Here is a 12161-nt window from a genome sequence, read left to right on the forward strand (position 1 = left end):
AGATTTGCGAACACAATTCTCATTGTCTTCATTGAACCATAGACAGTCTATGGTTGAACCTGCTGTGTGGTACTTGGCAACGCATTAGGAACTGAGTAAATGTTTGTGAAAACTAGACTGACGATTCATGTTTTAGTGCATTCACATCACGTGACATCACTTAATTATTCATGCTTAGCAGCGCAATGGTTTACCGGTTCATGTTTTTTTGTACTTTTATTCAACAAAATCTTAATTTTAACTTTAATTATTGTCATAAACACAACATTGAATAACTGCAGTGATATTCATAGCCACATACATCTACTGTTTACTGCAACGAGAATTGCAAAGAAATAATTCATATTGTTTAGAAGCCTATTTATACTTGGATCACGACGATCCTTTTCCGAATCTGTCTGTAAACTTGTATTTTGTTATCAGGTTTCATTTATAAATTTAAATAAATGTTTGTCTCTTACTATCATTTCAATTCCTGAATACATTTTACTAGAAATTTTCTGTTTTCCATAGTCAATGGTATACGTGAGAGATACTCCAATGGTGTAGTCTCTCGTTCGGGTATATATATATATTCATTTCATCTTTGTGGTAGAGTGTCCCACAACTCTTTGCGCGAACAGGCGTCCATAGAACACTGTCCAAAATAATGAGGGCGCAATACACTGGTTGGACGTTATCATTATGGGCTGAGTTGGAACCGTCGTCACTAACAAATCAAACACTACGTTTTTAGTACGTACAGAATAGTAAAATAACAAATATCTATATTACTGGTGGAAATAAAATAATAATCGAACATGATGAAACTGTGAAATGTCGAATTTCGCAATCGCACACACCTACTAACAAAATGCTATACGCTAACGTGACTGAAGTGATGAGCCTTTTTGAAATCAGTTATGTAATTGTTGCATTAATCCAGGAACAAGATGTTCCATTTCCATCGTAGTTGTCGACTGTCTGACGTTCAGCGTTCAGGCTAATCTCAATCCCCATCTCATCTTCACCAAGTCAAAGTTTATTCGGAAGTTTTGATAGATCTCGCCCACAGTCTTCAAGCATCTTGGATCACCAACATTATGCGATCTTTAGTTACAACAGTCAATCGTTTGCGCAAGGAAGTCATGGCTACATCAAAACAGACAGAAAAAAGCGTGCTGTTTTAAAAACCGACACTTTTAGAAGTTCTGAAAATCAGCGTGTACGGATTGACCCTGCAGTATTCGTGTAAGTTGTGTTTAACTTTCAGTCGATGTAGCGTGTCTAGCTGTGTCATTTCAAACACGCATAGAAAAGTCACTGTTCAATTTTTCACATGTAGTTCATACCATTTCATTGTAACTATTATAACTTGTATTCAGTGGATCGATTTTGATTACAGCCTGTAAATCGCTATATACGCAATTTTATTTTATGTGTCAGAAAAAACGTAAGTATGCGAAAGTCGAAAATTGATGTCCGATCTAATTAATTGACCTCTTCACCCAAATTACTAGTAATTCATGTTTGCCTGGTTATACCATATGATGTCCGTTGTTCCATGCTTTTGTCTGATCCTTCATTGTTTTCAAAGAGCTCTACTCAAATTGACAAAGGGCTCAGGCTGTTCAGCAATTAACCGATACAGGCTAGTGTAAAGTGGGTGTTAGACTTGCATACAGTCTCTTGTTTTATTTTTTTATTAAATAAAATATGGTAGTGTATAAATGGCGATAGCGGTAACTCAACTTTTGTGGTAACCTGGCTCTCGCCATTTACACGCTCCCACTACCAACGAAGGAGCTACGACGCGATCCTCGAAACGTTGCCTGAACCAATCACAAACAAGAACAGACAATGAATTTTCGGATTAACACCTCTGTTTTCCCCCCACGCTGACCAACGTTTCCCCACACTAACGAAAAAATCTTTGTCTTCTACTGACTTCCTGTAAGCAAGTGTGGGTGGATGTAGTCATATAGCACTAATACTTCATACCAACTTGCATTTTAACAACAGTTTTATGTGGCATAATATTTGAGACAAACATTTGATATGACCATTGCAATTAATTTTTTTCACGCTGTCTTATTTATATTTTTTTTGTGTCAACGTTTGTTCCAGCTACAGATCGCATGCATTTTTTATTCTTGGTGATTGGCTTGCGTTTTCTTAACAAATGTTTCACCCCTATAATTTTAAATATAAAATACATAAGTTATTACTACAATGATTAGCACGTTTTGATTTCGAGCGGGAGGTAGGTTTGAATCTCATTGCCCACTGTTGAGTCAGTAATATATTGAGTAAAAACTGTCCAGGTCACCAAACATTATAATACAACACCTTTTACTATTCAAATTTGCTTGACAAATCTCAATTAAACTGTTACATATTCTATTTTAGGTACTGTTACCAGAAAATGACAGAGAAAGACGAGAGTGTTTTTATACAGCTTGGAAAAAACAAATAAAGAACCAAGGAGAAGATGAGTAAGTGTTAATTTATAGTTTTTATAATTTGAATTCGTTTTATTCAAGCTTGTTAAAATAGCAGTAATAATAAATATAGTGTTAGTTATAAATAACATTTCTATCATTGCAGCTGACGGAATGTCGGGAAAAGAGGTTAAAGAGGAAGAACAAGAGATGTGGGAGATGGTGACGAAAGTTGTGGACCTTATGATGTCAGATGAGGAAGACGGCGAAGAAGATCGGAAATGAATGTTCATTGTGAGGTCTTCGACATTCAGGTCATGGCACTGAACGACTTGATTTTGGATTAAGACAACCGAGGGGCAAGGAGGCAACCGAAATAAGTAGGACCACCATGTACCTGTCAAACTTCACGTGATTGCCCTAAGCTTTGATGACCAGCATGATTTTTTTTTCTGATTCCTCCCCAAACCTAAACCTTTTCAATATTTTTAGCTTATAACTGGAATTTTATTTCTTTTGTTTCATTGAATTTATAAATTACTTGACTTTAAATGCATTAATTGTTGAATTTCGTTATTTCTGTTAAAGAAGTCCACTAAATTTAAACCACTTGAAATGAACTTATTTTTCACCTTCAATTAAATTGGAATTAAAACCCCATATGATTTATTTATGTATGTCGAGGAAGATTTGTGTACTTGTAAGTGTGTGTATTGTTATTACAAATAAATACTAAATCAAATACTAGTACCTAGAAAAATTACAGGCACGTGCGGCGCCCAAGAACCAAATTACTACGTGAATGATTAACTGGAAATGAAGCATGACCTAAAATATGTGACCTGTATGCAAATGTTCCTGAAAAATCAGCCAATAGCAAGCGCTTTAAATATGCCGAGTATACGCAAAATATACGTAGATCTACGCCGATGTTAATTGTGTGCACTGGTTTATTGCGTGACCGTATACGCTACGTATACGTCGATCTGCGTCAGTATTAATTCTGTGCAGTGGTTTATCACGTGTCTGTATAAACTACGTATACATAGGAATACGTTAGACAGCATTGTTCTGCATTAGGTGTACGTTAATGTGCGCACTGTATACTTCCGGTCTGCGTAAATATACTGCTGTGTATATTTACGTATCAGTATGTTCCGAATGTGTGAATATACGTTGCGTATTCCCCGTACATACGTTGAATGTACGTGTGCGCGGACCAACGTATATCTACGATTATCGGGAATATACGCGTGCGAATACGCTAATGTACTCGTCGTATACCAACGATTTTGGCCAGTGAAAGTGGTTGAATCGCCAGCTGCCAGCTGCCCCAAAAGTCTGGCTCACAGAGTCATACAGATGGAAGACTCTTAGGGACCGCCCGGAGTACCGGCTGTATCCGACGCAAGCGAACTGCATCTCCTTTCACTTTAAACATGTGAGAGGGAGCGTGTTCGACTGTGCGTCTCATGACAGGGTCGGTTCCCTCTGGGGACACCCGTGGGTCGGTAAGAAAGGAGTCAAAACCCACAGCGGGGACCGGACACAAAGAAAAATTCGTTACCGTTACCGCGTGACGAACCCTAGCTGGCTGAAAGTAGGAGGGGTCAACGTGTGCCCTGCCCTGAAAGCCCTGCCCCGAGATCGGAGACTTGGCTGCCAGCACCCCGTTGGCATTCAGTGCCCGAGGATCCAGAGAAGGACCGGTGCAATTAGCCTGAGCCTCGGCCACCACCCAAAATAGTGGGAGAGCCGTGCCTGGGAACAGGGGTTCCCCGGAAGAGACGTGTTTGAATGCAAACATGCTTTCGTGTCTTTTCCTGCTTGCCCACCGAGGGGACCCAGTGGAGACAGCTCGCTCCGACTGCGTCTGATCTACCCGGCCTGCCAGGGACGCAATTGCCCCGACAGTCCTTCGATCAAAGCCCTCAACTCGGAGGCAAACCCGGCGCCGTGCGAGGAAGGGTCCACAAAGAGACCCGCAACGGGCCCCATAGGAGGAAAGCCTCCAGGGGCACAGCCTCACTGCAGCCGGTAAAATCGGGTAAAACATCGCATGAAAAACAGACTGTGAGGATGCCCTCCGATCAGCGGGGGAGACCGAGAAAAATATCGGTACCTCCGCCGTCCCGGTACATGAAGTACCGGTAGCCGAGCGTGAGGACTTTCCACTCATGCAAAACACGCAACTCACTTTAACCGATTTGTTTACTGGACACGCGACCTTGCTGTGACGCGGTCAGTCTCAGCGATTTTGATGGCTCTGTAAGAAAATCTCAGGCCTCAGAACTCCAGTGAAAAAAACATGCTTTCACGCAAAAACCCCGAAACCCACACGTAGCTACGACAAAGTATCTCGGATGCGGGTTCTATGCTGGTAAATTCTGAATATAACCACTGGACAGTCGACTCGAAACAGGAGGAGACCGGAAAGAAAACGGCAGCGAGCCCTGGTGCTGTCATTACATCTATATATTGCTAAATACATTGAAAATAAAAGACGACATGCATGAGGGAAACGAATTACATTTGCCGTGCAGCGGCAACAACCCAAGCTATAAATCCGGACAGGGAAAAAAAGGCAGGCGATCCAGCAGAGCTCGCTAAATTTCATCTCCAGTTAAGGCGGAGAGAAAATAAGAGTGATGGACAACTACCTGTGGCGCTGCCAGGTGGCCTCGGTCACGTGGGTTCATGACGTAAGGAGTAAAAGAATCTTGAGGTCATGGGGCTTCCCCTGACCTGGATTCTATTTCTCCGTCACCAGCAGAATCGCTGATTAATGCCTACAGTTTAAAATAGTCATTTTGACTGATCGGAGTCTATGGTGGGTAATTGAACGTGGTGAATTGGATGGGATGAGATGCAATGCAATGTAATGCAATGCAATGGGGTGGGATGTGATGCAATGCAATGCAATGCAATGAGATGGGATGGGATGGGATGCAATGCAATGCAATGCAATGAGATGGGATGGGATGGGATGCAATGCAATGGGGTGGGATGCGATGCAATGCAATGCAATGCAATGGGGTGGGATGCGATGCAATGCAATGCAATGAGATGGGATGCGATGCAATGCAATGCAATGCAATGGGATGGGATGCAATGCAATGCAATGCAATGCAATGGGGTGGGATGTGATGCGATGCAATGCAATGGGGTGGGATGCGATGCGATGCGATGGGGTGGGATGCGATGCGATGGGATACAATGGGGTGGGATGCGATGCAATGGGGTGGGATGCGATGCGATGCGATGCGATGCGTTGCGATGCGATACGATGTGATGAGATGCGATGCAATGCGATGGGGTGGGATGCGATGCGATGCAATGCGATGGGGTGGGATGCGATGCGATGCGATGCAATGCGATGGGGTGGGATGCGATGCGATGGGATGCAATGGGGTGGGATGCGATGCAATGGGGTGCAATGGGGTGGGATGCGATGCAATGGGGTGCGATGCGATGCGATGCGATGCGATGAGATGAGATGAGATGAGATGAGATGAGATGGGATGGAATGGAATGCAATGCAATGTACCATACCTTGCTACATCCTGTAGTTCACCGACACAGATAGCAATAGGTTTATGTGCATTTCTTTCTTTTATATTGTATAACTTGTTTACAGCTTCTGTTGACTGAGCCAATGCAGCAACTCCATACACTGTGTCTGTTGGCAAGGCAATGACATTCCCCAACTTTAAACTTTCTATTGCCATGGTAATAGCATCTTGAAAACCTGAAAAACATTGGAGTAGAAAGAAAATAATGGTAATTTTATTTAATGACTTTAATGTGTGTCACAGTTCCCTTAAGACTGTTTTAGTTTCATAGAGACTGTCGATATAAACTTTAGAAAAAAGAAAGTGTCAAATTCCCCACCCATCAGTTTTGTGAAGCTATAAAACTGACCTTGATGTAGGAAGCTATGTTTTGTTGGCAGCATTTCCAGAAGACAAGGTGGAAATTTGGAATCAAGACATATTTAAGGCATCATTTCCTATAAATTGCAGTAAAAGGTACCGAAAAATCACATGAAGTTGCCATAAAACACATAAAGGTCTTACAGCTATGGTTGTCTTAATTGGGAAAAAGTGTTGAGACTGCACAACCAAGATTTGCATATTTTCAACCAAATTATTATTATCATATGTACACCAACATAGCAAACATTCTAATTAAACAATTCAACTTGTCCAACAAACGCACCTTTGGTTTGTATCTCAACAAAGTCAGTTTTTTAACAGGTTGTTATCACCTAATGTACGCATGTGTCAGATGGCCATTACTTATCATTGTTTACAAACAAGCGTATACTCATTAGGCTTTTGTGTTTTTAGCGTGTGTTGTTATCATCGCTTGGGACTCAATTCACATGCATGTGTTGTTATCATCGCTTGGGACTCAATTCACACACATGTGTTGTTATCATCGCTTGGGACTCAATTCACACACATGTGTTGTTATCATCGCTTGGGACTCAATTCACATGCATGTGTTGTTATCATCGCTTGGGACTCAATTCACACACATGTGTTGTTATCATCACTTGGGACTCAATTCACATGCATGTGTTGTAATCATCGCTTGGGACTCAATTCACACGCATGTGCTGTTATCGCTTGGGACTCGATTCACACACATGTGTTGTTATCATCGCTTGGGACTCAATTCACATGCATGTGTTGTTATCATCACTTGGGACTCAATTCACACACATGTGTTGTTATCATCGCTTGGGACTCAATTCACACACATGCGTTGTTATCATCGCTTGGGACTCAATTCACATGCATGTGTTGTTATCATCGCTTGGGACTCAATTCACACGCATGTGCTGTTATCGCTTGGGACTCAATTCACACACATGTGTTGTTATCATCGCTTGGGACTCAATTCACATGCATGTGTTGTTATCATCGCTTGGGACTCAATTCACACACATGTGTTGTTATCATCGCTTGGGACTCAATTCACATGCATGTGTTGTTATCATCGCTTGGGACTCAATTCACACACATGTGTTGTTATCATCGCTTGGGACTCAATTCACATGCATGTGTTGTAATCATCGCTTGGGACTCAATTCACACGCATGTGCTGTTATCGCTTGGGACTCAATTCACACACATGTGTTGTTATCATCGCTTGGGACTCAATTCACATGCATGTGTTGTTATCATCGCTTGGGACTCAATTCACACGCATGTGTTGTTATCATCGCTTGGGACTCAATTCACATGCATGTGATGTTATCATCGCTTGGGACTCAATTCACATGCATGTGTTGTTATCGCTTGGGACTCAATTCACATGCATGTGTTGTTATCATCGCTTGGGACTCAATTCACATGCATGTGTTGTTATCATCGCTTGGGACTCAATTCACATGCATGTGTTGTTATCATCGCTTGGGACTCAATTCACATGCATGTGTTGTTATCATCGCTTGAGACTCAATTCACATGCATGTGTTGTTATCATCGCTTGGGACTCAATTTACATGCATGTGTTGTTATCATCGCTTGGAACTCAATTCACATGCATGTGTTGTTATCATCGCTTGGAACTCATTTCACATGCATGTGTTGCTATCATCGCTTGGGACTCAATTCACATGCATGTGTTGTTATCATCGCTTGTTATCATCGCTTGGGACTCAATTCACATGCATGTGTTGTTATTATCGCTTGGGACTCAATTCACATGCATGTGTTGTTATCATCGTTTGGGACTCAATTCACATGCATGTGTTGTTATCATCGCTTGGAACTCAATTCACATTCATGTGTTGTTATCATCACTTGGGACTCAATTCACATGCATGTGTTGTTATCATCGCTTGGGACTCAATTCACAAGCATGTGTTGTTATCATCGCTTGGGACTCAATTCACATGCATGTGTTGTTATCATCACTTGGGACTCAATTCACATGCATGTGTTGTTATCATCGCTTGGGACTCAATTCACATGCATGTGTTGTTATCATCGCTTGGGACTCAATTCACAAGCATGTGTTGTTATCATCGCTTGGGACTCAATTCACATGCATGTGTTGTTATCATCGCTTGGGACTCAATTCACATGCATGTGTTGTTATCATCACTTGGGACTCAATTCACATGCATGTGTTGTTATCATCGCTTGGGACTCAATTCACATGAATGTGTTGTTATCGCTTGGGACTCATATTCACATGCATGTGTTGTTATCATGGCTTGGGACTCAATTCACATGCATGTGTTGTTATCATCGCTTGGGACTCAATTCACATGCATGTGTTGTTATCATCGCTTGGGACTCAATTCACATGCGTGTGTTGTTATCATCGCTTGTGACTCAATTCACATGCGTGTGTTGTTATCATCGATTGGGACCCAATTCACATGCGTGTGTTGTTATCATCGCTTGGGACTCAATTCACATGCGTGTGTTGTTATCATTGCTTGGGACTTAATTCACATGCATGTGTTGTTATCATCGCTTGGGACTCAATTCACATGCACGTGTTGTTATCATCGCTTGGGACTCAATTCACATGCATGTGTTATCATTGCTTGGAACTCAATTCACATGCATGTGTTGTTATCATCGCTTGGGACTCAATTCATATGCATGTGTTGTTATCATCGCTTGGGACTCAATTCACACGCATGTGTTGTTATCATCGCTTGGGACTCAATTCACACGCATGTGCAGGTGACCTTCATTTTAATTGCGTCAAAAGTTTGTTTTGTTGTAAAGTTGTGGTGATCTTGAATGTTGATCAACTTTTAATATCTACAGTGTATAGCAGTATACATTGATGTCATTCATACATTTATTGTATTAATTAAAATTAAGTGATCTACTGTAATTAATAGTTAATGGTTTGTTATTGTTAAAGATGTAAAAGTCAATTCACACATCCACATATGAAATTCATTTAACAAAGACACAATACAATTTAATGTGACACACCTGTCCCAATCAAGCACTGGTAACAAGAACATTATTTGCACAAAAATCATGCTTTCCCCATGGGCGACCTATAATATTGAAAATCAGTCAGTTGAGAACTTTAAAGTGGGGGAGTCGTCACCTGTGCATGCGTCAGTTAGCCATAGCATGTCATTGTTTACAAACAAGCATCTACCCATAAGCCTTTGCGTTTTAGCATGTGTTGTTATCGTTGCTTGGGACTCAATTCCCATGCGTGCGTAGGTGACGACCCTCCCACTTTAAATCATATTTATTAGGATTTCTGCATGAAGTTACAGGGATGGGAAATGTATAATTATATATGGCAGGGAAAAGTAATAATTTCTTCTGCCTAGGTTATATAATAAATTCTCTTATCTTTTGAGTGTATATGTATTATTAAAATAATTGTTGCGCAGTATCAACATTTCTCTCCATAGTACATTTTTACTTGGATTTTGTTATAAAATGTCTCTAATATTGTATTAATTGAAAATATTTTCGTGAATATCACTGACGCTTAAGACCCATCGCGAAGTGTCTTGTGGTTTCGTGGCGTTTTGGGTCCGTATATGTTCCATGCTTCTTCTGTCTGCCCGTACACATGCGTAAAGAATACCAGCAGAGTTCAAACAACGCGTAATAGACTCACGCACTAGACAGCGATAAACACCACAGGCACTCGGTAGGTTTCTTGGATGATAAATAGAACATAAATTAGGCTCGGTATCATACGTCTGACTAAGTATACTCACCCTACTTTAGGTTATTTTTATTATCCAAGAAACCCACCGAGTACACAAGTAGCTTGACGAACTCACCTGTCGTATTCAGATCGACGATACGTGCCATGTTGTTGCGTACTATCTGTCGGACAAATTTAGTCAGCATCACACGTCATCTAACAATTCTTAATTATTTCATTTATATTTTGAATAAAGTCGAGCTACAGAAATGTGATTGCCAGCACGTTACATCAGCCTCGAGAACGCCATCTTGAACATACACATGTCACCCCAAGAGGGCGCGCTAGTTAACAAAAAGGGAAAATGTTACCTTTGCCCTCAGACAACTAATACAAAAATGTAATTTATTGGTGGTCTGAGCATTGTCCAAATACTGCATCTAACAATACACAACTCACTCAGACAAACAGGAAATCTGTAAATGTTGCATTAATGCATTGGTACAAAGATACAACATGTAGGATTTGTTAAGTTGTTTTGTTTTTTACATGCATAATAAATTGTAATTATTGTTTAGTATGGGTGAGCTAGGCCTAGAAAAAAAAGAAAACTAGCTCATTTGTTTTCGATTTTCACTCTTTTATTGTTTCGTCGAAAGACCATTTCGTCAAAAGATTTAATACAGGTAACGTGTTTACATTCATCTTGAAATGTCATGATATAATTGTCAGCAGAAATGTATGATTAATATAATTAACAACATGTACGTAACTACTGATTTCACTCTTCGTATACAGCTAGCATATGATTAACAACATGTACGTAACTACTGATTTCACTCTTCGTATACAGCTAGCATAAGATTAACAACATGTACGTAACTACTGATTTCACTCTTCGTATACAGCTAGCATACGATTAACAACATGTACGTAACTACTGATTTCACTCTTCGTATACAGCTAGTATATGATTAACAACGTGTACGTAACTACTGATTTCACTCTTCGTATACAGCTAGCATATGATTAACAACGTGTACGTAACTACTGATTTCACTCTTCGTATACAGCTAGCATATGATTAACAACATGTACGTAACTACTGATTTCACTCTTCGTATACAGCTAGCATATGATTAACAACATGTACGTAACTACTGATTTCACTCTTCGTATACAGCTAGCATATGATTAACAACATGTACGTAACTACTGATTTCACTCTTCGTATACAGCTAGCATACGATTAACAACATGTACGTAACTACTGATTTCACTCTTCGTATACAGCTAGCATATGATTAACAACATGTTACGTAACTACTGATTTCACTCTTCGTATACAGCTAGCATACGATTAACAACATGTACGTAACTACTGATTTCACTCTTCGTATAGAGCTAGCATATGATTAACAACATGTACGTAACTATCATGTTTTATATTTCAGTCAGTTTGACAGTGGTTGCCATGACATATACTGATAAAGGTTAATGACAAGACCAGATGGCGAGCTGGTCGAAATCAACCAAAAACATCTTATGACTCTGCAGTTTTTAAGATACAATACAGTAGCTGTAATCCTAAACCAATTTTGTTTGCGATTTTAACAAAGGTGGTATCTTTGTGGAATGTTAGTGCGAGACTATTACCCCATCAATATTAGTTAGTGTTGACAATATATAGTAGTGTTTTTCTAGACAGCTTGACGAGTAATTAATTGATTATGATGTGTAAAACTTTCATGTGATTGGTTGTTTGTTGGAAGGCAAGGCCTTGGAGTCTCTTATACTGATTGTAATTGGTTAAGGAGTGACAAGACATAAAGAGTGATTTAATGCTGTCTCGGGTGAAAACCAGGGACTTGGCAGAGAATCGTTTGGGGAACATGAATGGAGCTCGTGTGCGTTTTTGTCAGCCTAGCGTGGAAACGACCGAATCCCGGTTACCTAAGTGAAAGGTTTTTAACCATCAAAAATACCTATCATATAACTACTGATTTCACTCTTCGTATACAGCTAGCATAGGATTAACAACGTGTACGTAACTACTGATTTCACTCTTCGTATACAGCTAGCATA

The 12161-nt window shown here is 40.2% G+C and overlaps 1 protein-coding gene across 2 annotated transcripts in view; it reads right to left on the reverse strand.

Annotated features, from left to right (window-relative positions):
* LOC102808777 (threonylcarbamoyl-AMP synthase-like) overlaps window positions 1–10423 on the reverse strand; it is a 65682-nt gene extending 55259 nt beyond the window's left edge. Inside the window, exons 1-2 of one of the 2 annotated variants that reach the window (XM_085505539.1) lie at window positions 10213–10423; window positions 5973–6168 (exon numbers count right to left, since the gene is read on the reverse strand). In XM_085505539.1, the coding sequence (XP_085361665.1) occupies window positions 5973–6168; window positions 10213–10282 (266 nt within the window). In that variant the 5' untranslated portion in view covers window positions 10283–10423. Of the gene's footprint in view, window positions 1–5972; window positions 6169–9391; window positions 9470–10212 lie in introns of those variants that run through there. The other variant, XM_085505540.1, reaches the window with a different exon arrangement.
* Between the last annotated feature and the right edge of the window lie 1738 nt (window positions 10424–12161).

This window comes from Saccoglossus kowalevskii, chromosome 11 (assembly GCF_978046115.1).
Source record: "Saccoglossus kowalevskii chromosome 11, keSacKowa6.1, whole genome shotgun sequence".
In the NCBI taxonomy this organism is placed as follows: domain Eukaryota; kingdom Metazoa; phylum Hemichordata; class Enteropneusta; family Harrimaniidae; genus Saccoglossus; species Saccoglossus kowalevskii.